At 36.7% G+C, this 21,251-nt stretch overlaps 1 protein-coding gene across 1 annotated transcript in view; it reads right to left on the bottom strand.

Annotated features, from left to right (window-relative positions):
• GPR158 (G protein-coupled receptor 158) overlaps positions 1–21,251 on the bottom strand; it is a 219,095-nt gene that overhangs the window by 76,640 nt on the left and 121,204 nt on the right. Inside the window, exon 5 of the mRNA XM_009679769.2 lies at positions 14,124–14,192. Coding sequence (XP_009678064.2) covers positions 14,124–14,192 — 69 coding nt within the window. The remainder of the gene's footprint in view (positions 1–14,123; positions 14,193–21,251) is intronic.

Raw genomic sequence — 21,251 nt, forward strand, 5'->3', positions numbered from 1 at the left:
TTTCTTCTTTCCTGTTACCTAACTTATCTCTCATAATGAGCAGTCAGTTATGACCAAATCTTACTTGAACTTAGCTCAAAGTTCAAAATTCTTTTTTTTTGTTTGTTGAAAATAATATAGGATGAGTTTTCCCAACTTTATTACCTTCTCAATAATTCAGTCACTGTCAACTTGCTTGTTTGTTTATGTGATCAGTATCTGGGACTTTATCATTAATGCCAGCAATTATATAAGTTAACTACAGTATGAAAATCTGATCAGTTATGTACAACAAAATTAATTTCACGTCTACAAGTTCATCACCTCTGTTGTCTGCTGTATACACTGGAGAGTCAAAACAGAAATGAGTGGCGTTAACAACAACAACCTCGTTTGATGGGAAAAGGCTTTTGACAAAATCAGGTTAGCCCAGTTACTTCAGGACACTTGAGGAAAAACTAATATACTAGATGCATTTTTCCAAATGTAGTAAGTACTGATGGAATTCACCCTAAACAGAGAAAAGAAGTGCTCATCACTATTTGTGTTACTCCTTCAACCAACTGCAGTAGCTAAAACCCATCTTAGGGGGGGTTAACTCATCTTAGGATAGGGGTCATAACAGATTAAGTGTCTTTTCCTGTAAGCCCAGTAATGTTCCATGCCCTTTGGTTCCAGAAAATTACACAAAGAGCAGCTAAAAATCAAATTTGATTTTTTGCAGTATTCTTGGTGACATCTGAAACTGGCAGATACCTTTCTGTTACCAACATCAAGACTTATACTGTAGATAAAAGGTATATAGGGTATTGCCCAATTCACCTATCTTCCAGAACTCCTGGGTGTTCATAAAATGGTGCATAAGTTTGTCCTTATTAGCCTTTGTCTAATTAATCGCTGACATAGATGTTCTTTAGGGTTTTAAGAGACTTGTTATGGTGGCATTTTGCCTTCTCTTCTTTTAGCAATGACTGGTGATTACTTGAATATAGAACGCCTGCTACCATGGCAGTAACTTACTTGGACTATGATTTCAAAGATGTAAATATGCCCTGAGGTCTCGGAAGTAGATATAAGTTTAATAAATATGTATATCACTAACTAACTAAATAACCCAGTACGCAGATCTTTATGGATTTTTTAATTCTTCGTAGAATTCAAGGCAAAGCCATCAAGAAAGACAGATTAAAAAATCAACTGAATCCATGGGCCATGGAGGTCTGCCAAAGAGTTTCAAACCAACCTTTCAATGATTCAGCATGTGGTGATTTGGGATTAGGGAGTTTAAGACAGTGAGCTGAACACTCAGAATACTTCTTCTGTACCTAATCCATGTTATATTTCAGAAAGATTAGGCTAGTTAACAAATTAAGCAGGATTAATAGATTTAGCAATATGCCACTGGAATATATATGAAATTATTTTGGACTCTGGCTGATCTGGCAGTCTGCAAACTTCAACTGACATGGATGAAGAGATCTGAAGATTGAATCATATCTATAAGGTTTAAAAACAGTGGTTATTTCAACTACTTCCTATAGAAAATTCCCAAATTCAAAAGGAAGATAAAACTCTCAACAAGATAAAATAGTTGAAGGAAAAGTCAAAAGAACTTCCATATGACAACAAAAACTGCTTTATTTTTTTCTTGAATCTCATCATAGTTCATATAAGTACTAGTTACACAAATGCTATACAAAATATAGCTGTTGAATGTATAGATAACATGATTAAATATTTATATCAGTCAAAATGACAAAAAAAGTCTTGATCACACAAGAAAAGAAATATCAATATATATTAATCAGAAAAAAAAATTAACCTAAGAACTGTAATTTTTCCCATTATCCAAAAATGTTTCTGCACCAAACTCCGCACACACACACTAGAAAGTAGAAACGTAAATTACTCTTTGTAATATGCTTTCAAACAGCAAATGTCTGAAATGGTAATATGTTGTCTTAACAGAACTCAGAGAGCATGATCTCTCAAGGTAAATTCATAACACTGGTCCCTCACAAAGTGCTGATAGTTCAGCGCATGCCAGGAACATACTCTGCATTCACAGCTGGTCTACGTGTGTATACCAGTCGGATGCATTTAGGACATGTCGGAATTAACGTATATGTACACTTTGCCTCTCCAGTGGATTCAGCACTCCAGTAGCAGTAATCCAGAAAATTACTGCCAAATGCAGTAATACAGGCACTCTGATAAAAGTTCCTATGTATTCAAAATGACTCCTTTAGGCTTACTTTGGACTGCTTTCTGGCTTACTGTCTTTCTTACCACCCATAAACTAACCTCACACTGGACATATAAAGCAAGAAATTTCTCCTGTACATAACATGTAAGAGATGAACAAGACAAGACAAGTAACTGGTAGACTTTATTCAATAAAGCAACTAGGACATCCAGAGGACTATATTAATATTCATGCACTGCTATTAGTCACAAAAGCCTTGCCTGGTCTAGTATGCATTTAAACTCCCTCCAGCACCCATCACTACACATGTGTAAATCCACCTAACTCTTGACAGTGCTGAACTACTCAACACCTAATGCTCATCTGAGCCCTTCTTGGCTTTTGGCATGTAGGAGCCAATGGCAAGGCCTGATAAGAAACATGGGAACTGAATATAGCTAGGCAGACACAAAACATAGCCGGGGAAATGCTTCGCTTCTGCTCAGTAACCTCACTCAGGCCGTGAAAAATCAAGTTTTAGATCCCTGATTTGTCTGAGAGAGTTCAAACACGCTTTTCTGGATGTGCACGTCAACCACAAGGCTGCCTGGCACTCTGAAGCAGACCTGTTCTCAGTCCATGCCAACGCGGCTCTCCCAGTTTATACAGAATACTAGAGCATATTCACTGGGAGAACCTGTACCTTAAAGGTTAGGTCAGACCGCCAAAAATTAACAAATCTGAGTTACAATTCATTCTTCCATGACTATTCAGTAGAATATTCTCAAATATTTATTCAGGCAAAATTTGGACCTCTTCTGGCTCTTGTACTTTGCAGGCATGCCGACTATTCCCCGTGTATCTTAAATTCTGCAGACTAAAGCACTGCAGTAGGAGTGGTGAGGTTTATTCATACTCCACTATTTCCCTCTGCTCTGTTCATCATCTAATTCCTGCCATGGACATTGGGTGCAGCTCCACGGAAGACAGTAGAGTAGTTCTGAAACAAAGTCCATGTGGGACTGGAATCAGGCTTTTGTCTGTTAATCTTTTTATGGTTTAATCTGTTGAAGCCTATGTCAAATATCCTCAGATGCTTCTTCTCATACAATGCCTATCATCTGTAGCAGTATAAAAACCATTGCATGCTGCCAGACCTTTGCAAAGATGAAAAATTAACCATTAAATATGTCCTTGCTCATATCTTTAAGAAAATATTTTTAAACACTAACACTTTTATTGTTATTATTAGTAACAGCCATTTGTAATGTGATTCTTCTTCATTGATCAGGACCCTGCTGTGCAAGGGACAGCTAAACTGAACATCCCTGTACCAAAGAGCTCATAATTTAAATATAAGATGAGAAACCACAGGTCAATACAGAGGAAGCACAAAGAAAGAATAAGAGATTTATCATCTACAGTTATGTAAGCGGTGGTTTAGGAGAGGAGAAGAAAGCTTGCAAGGAGTAGTGAGAAACAACTGTATCTATGCAAAAAAGAACAAGCATTGAATACACAACCCGTGGTTTTGTAGTTATCTTCTATCCATGTAACTGTGACGAAGAAAGTAAGTCAGAACTGTATCAAGGTATAAGGTGTCACATCAATCTTGTTTTCTTTTCTATATTGTTTAGCTGCTCAATTTTGGATTCATTTTCCTGTCGACGTCTTACACTTTTTCCGGTGTTCAATTCTTAAAGGCAAAGCTCTCCATTCTGTTTTCTCAGCATTATCCTTTCCTTTTCCTCTTTTTACATTACTTTTAATTACAAAATAATATGTAGTAGAGGTAACAGCTTTATCACCCCTGACTCATTTAAAAGATTAACACTGAAGAATAATGACAATTGTAGATGATCTAAATAATTTTCTTTGAAGTCTAATGTATGTATGATACACTGTGGGAGAACTGGGCAAATACGATCGTTACTTTCTTCCACTTGCAACTTTTATGTGATGAAAAAGAACAGTCTTATCTCATCTTCTTATTTTCTATGTTCTTTTGTCCATACAGATTACCTTGGCATTACTTCAGAACTTTTTTGAAGGACATATAATTGCTTTTTCTATGTGTTATTAAAATTAATATTTCTTCCACAGATGTAATTCCTTGTGCTGGTGAATATTGTCTGTTCCATACCCAGTATTATACTAACTTCTAAGAACAGGAATCTAATCGCTCCCTATATGATGTGGTGTAGATTTAGATCCGTGAGCTACTGTTTTAAATGTCTAATTTTCAGAAATAAATCAATCTGTCTAGTTTCATGATGAGCTTATTATCTGTTGGCCCCTAACTTGTCTTAAAATTTTTTAACTCTGGCAAATTAAAATTTTGAATATTTCTGCCAGATGATTCTATTATATAATTCTCAGTGTTTGACAGAGGAAATACAACATATCGTATACACTTGTTGATGGGTTTATATCATTTTATACCGAACCTTGTATTTTATTTCATAGGCTTGTCTTTGCTTTCAGAGTTATTTAGATTATTTATTTCCAGTTCCTTTCTATACACAAAAAGCTAATTTGTTATTTACATCAGATGATAAGCAGTCTTTGAATTTGAGTAAAAGCATTGATTAATCCTACTTATCTCACATTCCAGGGTTTAGAAGTGAGAAGTTTAAAATGTTACTTGTCAAGGAAAACTTTCCAATAAGAGTATTATAATTCTATACCATTTTTCCTGTGCAAATTTCACTATTCATCAAATCATTTTGCCTGTATACTGAAAACTGCATAACAATGTCTAGCAGTTGATATTACAAATCATAAATCTATCATTGTTTGCATCTTTTAGATTCTGAGCTTGTCGAGTGAATGAATATGAGCAGTTTCACCTCTGGTGAATGAAATCCGCCTTCTTAAGGATATCTTTCAAACACCAACTTTACTCTTTCACTATTTTAATTCACTGAATTTCTAATCTCTCCTAATCATTAAGTGCTAATCATCCTGTACAGTGTGACACCTGCTCTCTAAACAGATGGTTAGAAGGTACCTAACACATTCATACATTAAGAAAAGAAGGACTGAGGAGAAAAACTGAGTGAGAAAAAATACACATTTCAGCTACTATAATATTCACAGTGAATAGGCTTTGAAATGGAGATTCTACCTTTGCCTTATCCTCTGTTTCGAGCTGACTCAGAGTACTTCGTCAAGTGACATAGAAGTTGATAGGTGTAATATTAGATTTTATCATTCAGGTGTACATACTATGCCAGTCTGTCTCTTACCTTTGGTATCTCAACCTCGTGTACCAAGGCATGGTGAGTTATCACACACTCTGTTTCACTCTGACCGGATGGGTTTACAACTGCACTCAATTTTACATGACAAACAGCTTGGTACCATTATCAAATTATCTGAGTAAAGTCTTTTTAGGCATTAGATGTCTCTACTTTAATTTTTCTTCAGATTTTTGTTGATGCAGATCCCAATAGCCCTGAACTGAGCAACCTGACAAGAGCTGAGTCTACCATCAAAGTCATAAGAAAGTTCAGGAAGATTTAAAGACAGCCTACAGGCCTTTAGTTGTTACTCCTTGGATCTCAGGTATGAAAGCAGAAATAAACAATGAGAAAAGAACATTTGGTGGAAAAATATGAATATGCCCCTAGCTTTCACGAAATACGCTTGGGTAAATGAAAAAGAATGACTGGAATTTATCTTTCACCAGCATACAGTCTCTCAAGTGCTAAACTAATTAGGGAACTGAAATCACTGACGTTAGGATTGTGCTTTACTGAGAATATGCCAAACGCTGACTATAACTTTTAATATTTTCCTTTCCAGCTCAGTTCAATTCCAGCTCATCTGTAATATCAAAAAATCTTGTCTCTTTAGTTGTATGGTTTAATAAAAAAATTCCTATATTGTTATTCATTACCTTTTCCTGCAAATGTTCTATCACATTTATATTTTGTACTAATATATGAGAGATCCTTTCTTCATGTACTGATTTCTGCAAAAGGTTAAGTCACTATGATAAAATTTAAGTACATATTTAAGTATATTCTAAAATAAACATTGTGCATACCATCTCAGCTCACTTGCCCAGTGGTCAGTGTGAACATCAAATCATGTTAGTCCAAGAAAAAAGTTCTTATCATTTCTAGCCTGTATACAACAAGAGTTATATAAAATAGCATGTATAATCATTCAGTAATACTTTTTCCTGTTTTGTTACTCTAATTCAGCAGGAGCTGGGGGCCAAGTGAAGACTTTCACTAATTAGATTTCTTTTTTCTACACTTCACCAGGTATTCCTCCATAATTCCTTGCCTTGCTATAATGACTACAGGATGAAGTCATTATAGCATGTTTCCAGGCATTTGTAAGAAGCACAAAATGAATATTCCCAGCACTGCTTTCCTCCATATGAATTCACTCACCTTTTACCCTTTGATCACTTGCAAGTCAATGCTTTCTACGATCACAAGTCAGCTCCCTACAACTATCACTCTGCAAACACATCAAGCTTTTAATTTATTACTTTTCAAACACAGCAGGCTTTTAATTTGTGCACATGGTACTGCTTACACTGTATCAAAAAATTAAAAAGTCCTGACTAAATACTGTACCCTGTTTTTCAGAATTTGTGGTTAGTTTTTATAATACTACATTGAAAAGAAGACATTAACTTTACGTACAAATTTGTACATATGCAAGTAAATATATTTATATGAGTTACTTCAGTGAAATGAGTAAATGAGGAAAGGCCATGGGGCCTGCTCCCCTCACCACAAGATCTTTCACTGCATCTTTGAAGGGCTGACAAGATGTACTACAAGTCCCTCCAAACCAAGGCAGTCATTTAAAATAAAAAGGTCAGTGAAAATCCAGTGTGCCAGTTGGTTCAAGTCACTGACTTTCATCTTTTTCTCTTTTAACCCTCAAGCTTCTGCTCACACGCATACACTTGGCTATTGAGTGAACTTAGATTCTGAGAAATGTGTCCTGCAAACTGTGTTCTTAAAAAAGCTTTCACAGCAGCAAAAATAATAGTGCCCTCCCAGAATCCTCTACTGCACCTTGGGGTAAGTGGAAGGAGGAGACTGGGTTTTGTCCTGGTATCACAACCAGTGCCACAAGCATGAGTGCAGGAGTCCAAGATATGAAAGAATAATAATATAGTACCTCTGCCTTCACTGACGTTATCTATAGCCCATCATTTTAAAAACGCCCTGTATGTTTCAACAACATCACATATTTCATCACATGATTCAAAAACTACAATCAGTGTGACTTTATTAGGCGCTTGCATGCCCTCCAGTCATGTACTCTCTATTCTTGGAGGATTTTAAGACCTGCTGGGATAAAGCCCTAAGTAACCCACTTTGATCTTATAGCTCACCCTGCTCTAAGCAGGAGGCTGGACTAGCGACCTCTTGACATTTCTTCCAACCTGAGTTATTCTGTGAACACAGCGGAGGACATACTCAAACACACCAAACATGCTCCTCACCAAATTCCACCTGTGCCTTTTTCTATACTTCACAATGTCATAGCTCTGTGTGGTTTCCAATATCCCAATTATTTGTTATCTACCCAGAGATACCAATATCTTATCAAGATCGTCAGATTAGTGCCCTCAGGATGTGGATAATCACATATACAATAGCTTCTACTTATGTCCTTAACAGTAGCTACTAGATTTTTTAAGATAGCTATATGGATTAGTGAGGACAGAATCATTACACTGTGTGTCTTTTTTTTCTGTTGTTTCAAACTTATATTAAAAAAACAGAAGATTTTTGGTGCTTGCTTGCTGTTATTAAGAATTCTGTCACAAACATGTTCTTGGGGCCAGTAGCATCGGTACAGTGAGGTCTGGGGCAAGGGCACAAGTGTTCCTAGCGCCCATGAGATTCCTGTACTTTGGGAGTAACGTAGAGGCTATATCAGCTTAATTTGGGCTTATGCATTCAAAGCAAGCTGGCTTTACAAAAGAGCTACTAGTTTACTGGTTAGATGTTAACTTCAAAAACTTCACTTGCCTGACCCCGATGCTGGTATGAGAGAGACAAGCTATTGAAAAAATTTCTTCCCCATGCCCTCGCTTCTCTGCACCAGCAAGACATTAGACATAAAATCTGGGCAACATGGTATTTAAAATCTGCCTTTTCCATTGTCTGGACATCCAATCTGCTTTGATCAAAGTAAAATGGAAGGACCCTTTTCTAGAGTTTTAGGGACATCTCTGGTGATTATCTCAGAGCAGACAGCTACACTGTGGTCCTGGACTGCAGTGACATGAACGCTATTCCAGACAGGTATGTTCTTTAGCTGCTGTGAAATATAACAAGAAAATGGTAGGTGTTCATTGTAAGAGCTTTAAAAACTATTGTATGAATAAAGAGGATGTAGCTGTATCTGAAAAAAAGAGCAAGCTAAAACATTTGGGAATACAGAGGGGCCTTAAAGCGTGAGACGGACCTTGATGAGAAATGCTTTCTAAACTTTAGCAGTGACAATAGCACAACCTGTTGCTGAACCTATTTGCTCTTTTTCAAGGAGACCAAATTCTTAATTATTCCTTCAAAATGGCTCATGAGAGTAATTATGTTCTGATAGTCCAATGTTTAGACCCTCAGAATCACCCCAATGTATTACAATGTGCAGTGTTAAATGTGATGGAAAAAGCAGAATCTTTCAGCTTGCCTCAGTGAACATCAACATATAGGAAATAAACAGTCAATGAGCACACATAATGCATCACTTCTAGGCATACTTGAGGGACAAATGCATAAAAGTATTATGCACTATTCCACTTTCACATTCATTTGTGCCGAAAAGTGAACTTTCCAAAGAACTCATCGCTTTGCTCAGGGCTGCAATTAATCGAGCTACCACAGACTAATCCTCCAACATTCATGGCTGACTTCTCCCCTGCTAGTGTACATACAACTATTTGAGGGGAGAAAAGCCCACATCTCAGCTCTGCTACTTCACCCTTCCCATTCCCCCTCATAATACTAAAGGGGAGGTCATTATAGCTTGGATGTGAAAGGGGATAACACACTCCCAAAACCAGAACCTAATACCTACTATATGCAACTAAGTAGATGCCTGGTCATGTAGAGTTTATTCCAAACTTTGCTAATGAACTTCTTCAGGAGCCTTAGCAAGTCAATTCACTGCAGCCCAGCATCTGTGCCTATTTTGGAGTTATAGTTAAAGTAATAACACACTAATCTAGCAGCATGGAAAATGTTTAAACTATCACATAATCTGTAGTTGCCTGGGGTGGAATTCATTACTATCTGAGGCAGGTACCCTAAACTTTCTTTATAGTCAATGGAGCCTAGACCATGATTCAGCCCGTTCTCAAGTTGAAATCTAAAACAGACTGTAAAAGGGACAATTCCCTTCATTAACTATTTGGTGAGCCTAGGATGATTGTTTCAGCTATGGAGATGAACACTAAAAACATAGACTCATATAATAATTTAGGTTGGAAATTACCTCCAGAGGTCAACTAGTCCAACATCCTTCTCAAAGCAGGTCTAATTAGAGCAGGTTGCTCAGGATAGTGCCATAGTGCCCAGGCGAGTCTTGAACATCTCCAAGGATGCAGATTCCACAACATCCCTGGGCAATCTCTTCCACTATTTGACCATACTCATGGTAAAAAAAAAAAAAAATTTCCTCATATCTAATCAGAATTTCCCATCTTCCAGCTTGTATCCATTACAGATGTCTAAAATCAGCTGCAATCTCACCCCTTATGCAATTAATAAACTACTGTATTACAATAAAGTATTTGTGCTCACTTTATCTGAGAGTCTTTGGGACAAGCAAGGAGAATGAAAATGTTACTACTGAGTTTTTGAACCTGTATTAATGTAAGCACTAGCAAGATAGGATATTTAGAAAAAGTCTAAAAGCTTCACAGGGAAAGTAATGAGAATCCTCCCTTCAGAAGCCAGGTAAACAAGGTAAGAAAACTCTCCATAAGACAGGTTTGGACCCTCTCTTTAAAATCTAAGAACAAAGAAGTAGAAACAAAATCATTTAGGCAGCATTACATTCATTTGAAGGAGGACCATCAATAATTGGAAAGACCAAGTAAAGGGGAATCTGGAGTGGCACTGTGAGAACTGGAGAGAATAGAACAAATGAGCACCTCCAGAATGAGAGTGGCCCAGTAACTACTAGCTCAAATTTGTGCAGCTGTAATAGACAAAGTTGATCTGCCTATTTATAATTAAGGGAAGATTAGTATATTGTTACCAACAGAGTAGAATTTGAATAATAAATTTTGGTGGAAATCATCATTTGCACTTCCTGTTTGTTTAGAAGGGCATAACAACAGCTGCTTTTCTCACCAAAAAGCAGCTGCTTGGTGATATTATTTTTCAATTAATGACAGTTCACTTTGAATGGATTATAGCATGTAGACATGAAAACAATGACAATTAGTGAAAGAAATTAAGCAATGTAACAAAGCAGGTTTTGGTTTCCATTTAATTGGAGGGTAGGGAAAGTCAGAGATGCAATAAAGCTCTTCTGAGCACAGCAATTTTTGTATGCTGAAGGCTCTCAAAACCATTCAGGATAGACTGGGTGAAGTGATCAAGAGAAGGCCAGAATTAGGAAAATATGCAGGAGTGGGGAATAAAGTTTCAAGAAGCTTAAGAAGTAGTGTTGAGAGAGTCTGGGTGGATTTTGTAGATTTTTAATTTTAGAAGAGAATGTAATTTTGCATAGAGTTCTTAAGTGAATAGAGATTTAATTGAGTTATTTAGAACTGACATTCTGTTGTTTTATCTCTTTGCATTGTACATGCACTAAGGCAAGCTGTGTCATTCTGCACTTAGTTGAGCGTGAAAGTTAAGCTTTTCAGTTTTGCCTTCCAAATCAAAACAGAGGAAGAGATGACACGAAAAGGAAAAAAGCATTATGTTAAAGGAGAAAACCTTACTGCTGTGATGCTTGCCTGGCCCATGATGAACTCCATCTCATATTTTCACTTCCATTTCATGCTAGGTGTGGAAAACATATCTGAACATACCTAATTCAGGTGTATAAGAGGTGAGATTTATATGAATTACTCTTCAAGCCCTACTGTATTCCTTCCTCTATTGTAAAATGAAGAACAATTTGTACGGCTAAAGACAATTCTACCTCTGTATGCTTCCACATTTCATACATTTCTCAAATAACTTATTAAGTTTTTAACCACACCATAGAGTTACAGAATATTCTCAGTTTTTTTCAGGAAACACCAATTAAGAGAAAGAAGTAAAAATATAAAGGATCTGACCTGGGGAACTGAAGATCCCTTTGCATGCATGTGACTTATAAATTATATGACAATCGATAAACTATGCTCTACCCCTTGCTATGAGTGAATGTGTCTGTGAATGTCAGCTGGTGCAAACCACTCTCAGTTTAAATCCCAGGTCTTTTTTTTTTTTCATTCCATCTTGTTCTGCTTCGTGGTCCTTTTTCCAAACACGAAGCAGGTAAGCACATTTAGATAACATCCATGTACAGCAAAATGTCAACAGTTCACATTTTGAGAGCTCAGACACCGTAACTCATACCTTGCAGAAACAGTCTTCTTAAAGACTATATAGTAGACCTCTCTAGATATGTTTTCTATGCACTCTCACACTTCACACACTTATTGTTCCACTTCTCCCTCGTGGTGAACTCATAGACAGGGATAACGAAACCCTGACACTTCTGTACCAGTCCCAATCCTCTTTGTTTTTTACAAAATCACATTCTTGCAGTTGGTGAAATCAGGTTTAATCTCTCTTCTGAACATTAATACAGCCTTCATTGCCATGGTATCTAGGTCCCTCCCCTAAGAATTTTAAAATAGAAATGATAAAGTTTCTCTTTTCTATTTCAGCTTGTAGGAGTAACAGCCTGATTAGTAACTTCCTACGTATGAAAGAAACTAACAGAAGCCCTAACAGAAAGAGTGTGGGAGCATAAAATTGCTAAACCAGGAGAGTCAGGTCATATGCTTTGCATTTTAGTTCCTAACAGAATGTGTTATCAGTGGACAGTCTTATATAATATGAGAATGAGATCTGCAGAGAAGAACAAGCTCTAGTCAAATATCCGTATCCCAGCTGGGAGACAGGGTAATCAGGAATTTTCAGCAAAACATTTTTCATCACATAATGCCAAACTGTCATTTTGTGCTTGCTGCACATTTAACATTCTTAACGTCAGTGAAAAGGGGGAAAATGTTGTTTAAATATCAACAAAAAAATGAAGGGAAGTTTCAGTTTTCTAACCCCCCTCCCACCTCCATTCTCCTTTCCCTCTGTGTTGAAAGGTGGTGAAAGGCCAACTCCTGCATCTAACAGGATATGCTTCTTCAAGGCAACTGGTGACAGAGAAGAAATCCTCTTCCACTGCCATTAGCTAAGTACCCCTAATACGGAGCTGCTGAAGCCTGTGGACAGTCACTGCAGGACATTTATCCTGAATGGAATATGATGTCACAGTCGAAATTACGAGATCAAGATAAAAACTGGGAAAGAAACTGAAGAATCAGTCACAGGGGAGCAATTTGCAGACATAGCACAGCACGAGCTGAATTGGCTAAGAAAACGCTTTTGGCATCCTCTAGGGTCAGTGTTGTAGAAATATCGGTTAGTTCTTCTAGAGCTTCTGCCTCAGGAAACAACTGAACAGCTCCAGGACTCTCCGCGTAACTGGGAAAGCCAATGGGGGACAGCCACAGAAAGGAAAGCCCTTATGCCATTATGCTTTATGCCATGCATTTCTGTAAATGCTTTACACCATTTCTACACCAGTTAAGGAAGTGAAGCATGGGCTTTCTGCTCTCCTCGCTTGAAAAGAATATGAAGGAAGCTCTGAAAACCCAGGGAAGAGGTACTGCAAGAAGCAAAAAGCATTTGTACAGTATGATAAAAACAAAACTTTCTTCCTGACAACTGCAAATTGAAAGATGAAAACCCACAAAAAACTATTCTAGAAATGCATGCGTTTCTTCTTTATAACTTGACAGACCAACACAATTGAAAAACAATGTATAAAAATTCCAGTGGGACTTATATTTCTTACAGCATTCCTCACACCTTACTTTACTCCAGTTTATCTGCAATTTGTTCCACAAAGACTAAGGAGATTTGCTTTCCTGCTAGTTTCCCAGTAACTGGACCATGGTCTGTGACAGCACAGAAGGTTCTGACTACTCAGGGAAATGGAACATAAACGTATTTTACAATAATCCACAACTCCACCTTTGTTTCTGTCTCCTCCTGATCTGTGCACTTTCCATTCACTTACTCCACTTACACTTTGATATCTTCTTTATCCAGTCTTTATACTGGATTTATGTGGCAAAAAATTTCCTCAGGTATTCTCACATTTCCAAGAAGAAAAAAATATACTTTTCTATGACTTTCACGATACATTCCCCTGCAAATGTTTTTTTTCCCCCCATTTACAGCATATGGACAATACCATCTCATTTTCCCAAACACCAGATATTCCCAATGTCATGTAGCTTCAGAAACACTGAAAAAAATATATGCCCGAAATACATTGAAATAATGATTCTTTACACTACATTCTAGAGAAATACTAAGTATGTCAGTGTGTTTCTTTTGCACGCTCTGCATATTCTTCCCCTAGCACAGTATAGAGAGGTATCTTCTTTCACAGCTAATACTCAGTTTAACCCAGGAAAAGACAAGAGAATAACTAAAAACTTCTGTAATAAAAAACACTTAAGTGTTCCCTAAACTGAAAATGGAGAATTATCCCAAATATAGCAAAACATTCAAATGCTCTCAAGAATACTTACAAGCACACAACACATTTTGTTAACCAGATTAGACTAATCATCACATAGAAAGTTTCAATATTTATATTTGTCATCAAAGTAATTCATGTAATGCTTTATAGTGTTGATAAGGATAACACTTTTCAAAAGGGTTATAGTTTAACTTACCGGGAAGTACAGAAGGAGTGATCCAAAAAGAATGGTTTCCAAAAGAACCAGCCCTGAAGCCCTGATACTCTAGGGAACAAAAAACAGAAAAGAATACAAAGCATTAGAAAATTCTCTATATGCACAATTTAGATGCTGGGTTCTTTGTGGAAGGCACCTCTGCTTTTGTCAGTACAATGCTTCCACGGTAATGACTGTTAGTACAGTATTAAGCTGTCTATCATATTGGCATGTTTCACATTCTTTAATTCACAGACACATTACAATAGCTTGTGTTTTACAAAATCCAGCTCAAAAATCACTCTTTCTCATGTTAAATATTACTCAACACATAGTGCCTGGATATATTTTGAAACTGCTAAATTTTTCTCAGGTGTGAAGAATTATAGATCATGGGAATCGCAGATATGAATTTAACTCTGTGCTATTTTGTTCAAAGCTATTCAAATTTCAAGAAGTCCTTCAAATATTTTGACCTGCCTATTTGATATTTAGGACTTGGCTTCTATAACATGTATGCATAACCTACAATTCTACTAAGTACAGAATGTGCCCTTAGATTTAAAGCGTCTTTATTTTTTCCTGAAATTTTGTACAAAGATGTTGATTCGGACATTAACTTGTCATGATTCTAAAATATCATGCCATTTTCTCACTGAATCTACTGCAGTCTCCATCATAGTTTTCTTATATTTTAAAATCAAAAAATCAATTATTTTCCTACTATAAAGCTTATTCCAGTTAAGTTTGATGATTTTTATATAGCACATCTACAGCTTATATTAGAAGATAAAACATTAACAGTCCATTGCTTTCCTTTAACCATCGACTTTCTCTGAGACATTGCTCTATACACTATTCTGGAAAAACACAATGTTTTCCTGACTGCAAGCAAGGCAGTCTAATAGGAGAGCGAAGGAGGCTTTGTTAAAGATCTTTTGAAAAATCCTCTTGCTTCCCATCACAAAAACTTGTGGACTGATATCCATGGTTCACAGTAAACCTTCTGATGGTTTGAGATGGGAGAAGTTTACCTTTCTAAGTAAGGCAATCATTTAGAAAGTAAGCCCTATTTGAACAGATTTGCTCAGAAATCTTTGCCCTGGGATACAGTTTTTGCTTGCAAAAGACTGGTGGAACTTTCTAGAAAAATATTTTCAGTGAAACCATAATCTAACTCAGATTTCATATTTCTTCATTATTTTTTTCAGTTAGTCACTTTTACAATCTCTAATGTTCTCAGTACAGGTTGAAGGACATGGAGCAAACTCTCATGGAGTCTCTTTAGCATGAGACAATTTATGTAGATATCTAGGCTCCTAGTAATGGTGACATTTTGCAATGAAGGTTGTCAAAAACCTCTATACTGGCACAGATATCGCCAACATCCGACACAGGTATCCAACTCAAAAGTAATTGCAAGAAGCTACTTCCAGTGGGCATTCACCAATATTCCTGTTTTAAGAAATACACTACTTTAACAGCTCCAGGTGCATGTTTGTGCTAATGACTCAGTTTTCACCATAATTAACACCTGGAGTGAGGATCAGGAATGATTTTCCAGTGGTCTGGGGATGACCATGGTGGCTATTCGGTCATAGCATGATTCAACACTGCAAGATTTTCTTAGGAAAATCTTAGGAGCACACCTGAATGGTTCCAGTCCAATCTTTAAGACTAGAAAGACAGCATCAGCAGGTGATCACTAACAACAGTATTTTACCATCAAGAAATTTAAAGCCATGTTCCTGTGAGACCTCAGATAACTATTATACTGTTCTATATATATGCAGTTCTGGATATAGTACCAGTGCTTTTAATTTGTCTGTGATTTCTGTACAAACTGCTGCCTGATTTATCATAGTTTAGGAAACAAACGTGCACTGTAAGCTACGCATGACCCTCTGGGTAAAAGATCATGCACCATCCGCTCTGCAATTCAGAATCGTGTGTGCGGTCACAAGATGCACCATGGTTAAACATCCATCAATACATTTTTCTACTGGCGTTTCACCAGCTCTTTCCAAATTTTGAGTAGTGAAACAGAAGATGTCAGCACTAAGGCCCTTAAAATTAAATCTATTAAATTAAATCTATAAAATGACACTTTCTAAATCAATTTACAGATTCTTACCTATTTCACTGGTGAGTGATTAGCTAAATTTGAATCCATCTAAATGAATCTTGTCCTTAAAGATATCGGTGCTCTGACCTCTGATCTCGCTCAGGTTTAATTCTGGGTGTAGCACCAGAAAAAGATGAAGTCTTTACGACAGTACCTTGCAGAATATAACTATACTGTATTCCTTCTCGGCATACATCTTTCTCTGAAGATGCTTTGTTGTACAATCACTTTCCTCTATTCTACAGTACTTACATTCATATTCTAAGTAAAGTTAGCATCCAATTGCTTTTGCATATAGCATCAGGGTGTGAAATACAGTGTGTGAAAGCATACTGAAATGTTTATTTTCACCAAGCTTAGAAACACAGTATAGGCTACAGATTTAAAATTCTGCTTTTTTCCTTCCTTGACAGTATATTTTAGGACTCATACAGAAATTCAGTGGTACAAAAGCGTTTAGGGAAAAAAAAAGGATTACGAAGACTTTTGTATCTCCAGTGAGTAACAGACTCTTCTGTTTTTCTAATTTCTGATGGGAATATATTATTCGTCCTTGTATCAGGAAGTCTCCATATGCGCCCCTATTCCCTACTGCTACCGTTTGAAAGTTCTTCCTAACGTCTCTTAAATTTCATGCAGTGCAAGTTCAGTTTGTTATTTTTTGTTCTGTCACTCATGGACATACAGGTCATTTTTTATTTTTTGCAGGAATTTTTAATGTATTTGCAAATCATTACTATGGCTCCTCTCTTCTAGACTTTTCCAATTCTTTCACTTTTCCTTGTTGATCTGAATCTTCGGAATTCAAATTAAAGTTTTCATATTAAGTCTCTGTTTGCAAAACTATTCTGCTGCCTCTCTCTAAAATTACACTCTGGATCTGAGATACATTTTTAGCAAAAATCTCCTGGAACTGATATGCTTCCATAAAAAGTTTCTTAAAAGGGCAAAACAAAATAAAACACCACCAAATAACTAAAATTCCCTATTTTTCTGAGTAGAACACAATGCATGCCTTAGCAAGTGCTGAAACTTGAAAATCTACCCACAAGCTGAGCTTATATTTACACTTTGACCACTGGGTTCCTGTAATGCAAAACATTTGTTTCAATTTACCAAATCAGAGAGCTTTTTATTCCCCTCTTAATGACTGTATTTTGATGTTAGGTAAAGCAGAGACACAATTCTAAATGCAAAAAGCTAAATAACTGGTCACCGAAATGCCAATGGCGGTTTTTTTCAGCTCAAATGATCCAATTGCTCAGTGATAAACCAGATTTGTCCGAGTCAATACTTTATGTAATTTACTTGGATAGATGGGGAACCTCACCCACTAGTCTGCCAATGTGAGGATGGTCCAGTGCTCCCGGACTACATTTCCCCACGTAAGAGCCCTGCCTCACTTCACTTACAGGGGCGCTCCAGGGAGATACACACACAAAGTATATATATGAAAAGGCAAAAAAAAAAAAAACCCAAAACACTGATTCTGTATTTGCACGAAATTCATTTGTTGTAAGCATCCCTAAACAATAAACAAAGACCCAAAGGGATGATGACAGTCTCTTCTATGTCTCTTGTAATAAAATTGCCTATGTACTCTGATTTCTGTATGCAGATGCATTCAACTCATTCACATAGACCTATAAAAATCAGTATAAAGACAACTTTTCAGGATGGCTTTCAGCAGACAAGGCCGTTGTAATTTAATATAACACCAAAAAAGCTGGAAGTAGATTTTTAGATGCCACTTATGAAGTCATTAAATGGAATGTTTCCAGACTATTTTAATTAAGAAGTGACTAGAGCCCTCAATTATCTTATAGTTTAAATGTTTGAAGCTAATGGATCATGCACACTGCTTGTACGTTGTACAAGCTTTTAATTTATAAAACAGAAAGGGCAAATATTTTTGTAAACTATAAATGATAGCATGAGTTGGCTCACGGTTCTAATGAAGACATAACTTTAGCTTGAGCAAGACATAATCCCTGTGCACAGCAGATGAAAAAGAAAAAAGAAAAGCTTACAAAGCTTAGAGAAGAAAAGCTGAAAATCCACCTCCCACAAAACAGGATGGAGAACTTCTACCCCACGGACTACCTGATCAGATGGTGAAGTACTACTGAATACTTCAGACATGCACACTTTACTGACACTTTATGAGGTAAAGTTCCCAAAATTATTAGCAAGCAGAAAAAAATGTATTATAGCCTTATCTCAAGTTACTTTATGCAGCCGCCGATTTTGCAGTTGCTGAGAGCTCCACAAAATTTTGGTATGATTTTTCTTCACAACCTCTTTGTAAGACATCCCTACTCTACTCAATAGGAAATTAATATAGAGGGATCTTATCCAAGACCATACGAGACACTGAAGATGTCAGTGAAATCAGGTCACCCACTGTCAGTCAATACTCAAACAACTGAAGCATCTTTAGTTTAATTCAACACATCTGCCTATGAAGAACAGCCAAGAAAGTAGCTGAAATGAGTATCATACAGGGAGGATAGAAATGATCTAAAAAAGCTGTAAACATTCCTTTTTAATGAAGTCTTTTGCACCCTGAACAGCCTTTCCTCACTGAGTTATTTTCCTGGATGGCATGATTACAAGATAACTTGCAGGGATGAAGAACATAGGGGTTTCCAGCACTTCTCCCACAACAATAAATTAACCTATGATTCCCTTCTCACCTGTGCTCCGGTAGCAACCATTATCTATGAATTCTGACAATGTACTTCTCTTTCCTGCTCTAAAAGTAAAGTAAAGTGTGGCTTACAAAGCAATACGTGAATTCAAAACGAACTTAAACCCACGTTGCGATTGCGTCCTTGTCTCAGACTTTGATACTTCGAAAATGGAGGTCTTAACCTTACGATTACAGATTCCACAGCCTTTTGTAATAGGATTCTTCAGCATTTGGAATAGATATTCCAGCAGAGATGAACGGCATCCACAAGGATGGAGAAAAGCATAAACGTTCAAATAAGAATTATCATAAACAGAGAAGAATATTTTTGCACAAGTGTAGAGAGAGGAAAAAATTAGGAGAAATGGAGGTATCAGAATTCTCCCAAGCTACAATTTTCAAATTTTAGGTTTTAATTTTCTTTCCTGCAATGAACAATAGCTATTTCAGTAACAAAAAAGTTACAAGGAAGCTTTTGGTTTAGAAAAAACAAATTTACATTGATCTAAAAAAATACATTTCACCTGACTCTTCTTTATTTCCTACTAATAATTCCACTACAAGCAAAAGAGATGAGGACTAGGAAGTAAAATCTTCGACTTTAATAACAAGGGATTGCTAAAGAGGGGAAAAACATAACTGAAGCAGGACATTGGTAGCTAGTATATTAGACAGAAGGTATTTCTATCAGTCTCAAAGCACTTTTCCACCAAAAGTTCAATTCTTCACTGTACAAAGACTTTACAAAGGCAGGTACCTAAGGCACATAGACAGCACTACAAATACTTGATTTTATGGGAATCTAAAAAATACACAGCAGTGAATATGTCACATACCTTTGCAAAAAGCTTTTGAACTTTTAAGAAAGTACATGGAAACAAACAACAATCCAAAGCCTCCACCAATCAGTCTCCGCCAATGCTGTCTGCATCATTAAAAACCTTCTATGGCACGCACAGAAAACAGGACATTTTAGGATAAAGCCCAGTGGAATTTCCTTCCACTTGCATGCAGCATTAACTCAATTTCCTTTTCTCTTTATCAGCTGCTTGTTTTTTGCATCTGCCTTGCTTGTTGGCATTTATTTTGTTTTTTTGCTAATTTATTTCTCTGGCAAAATGCTGTTCATCTTGTCTAGAGTTTGTTTATTTGCTGATTTGTCTGTGTGCTCATTTCCCTTTCAGGGTTTTATTTCTATGTTTACTTATTTGTGCCAGTAAAACTGTCTTTTCTTGTTTTCCCTGTCTCACTTAATGGTTACGCGTTGCTGACACCTAAGTAATACTGCAATTTATTTTGCTTCTAGTTAACTTTCATACTTAGCTTAGTCATCTCTTCCATACACTTTCGACATTTTTTAGGCTTGTTTGCTTTTTAATTAACTGTTATATTGATTAAAAAAATAATTTTTATAACTAATTTGAAGGAGGAAAAATAATGACTGCATTACACATTAGCTTCAGCCTAGTCTCTATCCAGAAATACTGGAATCAAACCAGAAGGAACCAATTTAAAAAGTATGGCATGTAGTATACCAAGGGTTGAGACCAGGTATCTACTGATCTCTACAACCTTCTTCATCCTGAGCTGGAGTTTCTTCAAGAGAAGCTACCATCCCTAACAAATTCTGCAATGAACAACAATGTCCATTAAGACATTTCCACCAAATCCAGTGCAAGTTATCAACCATGAGAGAAATGCAAGTGAATTTCCATCTGCTCTTTCAGAGGAAGCTATCAACAAGACCACTTAGCAAAATGCGATATAGTTTTAGGTACATAGTAGCAAATGTAAATAAAGCAGTAGTGTGAGGATATGGGACATAAAGTCCCTCCTTTGATGGACTTGATAACTTCTGAATCACTGGTATCTAATGTTATGCCTACACAGAAAAATCAGCATACTAGGACAGGAGTAAGCTTTGCATCTATACATAAATTACTTCAAGATGCATTTATGGAAAATTTGAGTTCAAGTAAAGTAGTGTGACTTTGGCAGCAGAAGAGGAGTACAGTCCCACAGCCGAGCACATACCCTCATGTTGTACATACGTAACAGGCTGGACTGAGGTGCCAGCTCAAGGAGGCAGAGACTAGAAGTATTTGCAGTCACTCCTCTCAGCTGGGATATAGTTACTAACGGTCGTGAAATGCTACTGACCATTTTGCATTTCTGTGAACAGTCAACGAGCGTTGGTTATTTAAAGTAACCTGTTAAAAGTATTCACGAAGTAAAAAATATTTAAAAAAACCTTAACAGCCTAGGAGTTAACTATCTCTTCCCTGTGAGATTCAGGACTTGACTGCAACTC

Source organism: Struthio camelus, chromosome 2 (genome assembly GCF_040807025.1).
Source record: "Struthio camelus isolate bStrCam1 chromosome 2, bStrCam1.hap1, whole genome shotgun sequence".
Taxonomy (NCBI): domain Eukaryota; kingdom Metazoa; phylum Chordata; class Aves; order Struthioniformes; family Struthionidae; genus Struthio; species Struthio camelus.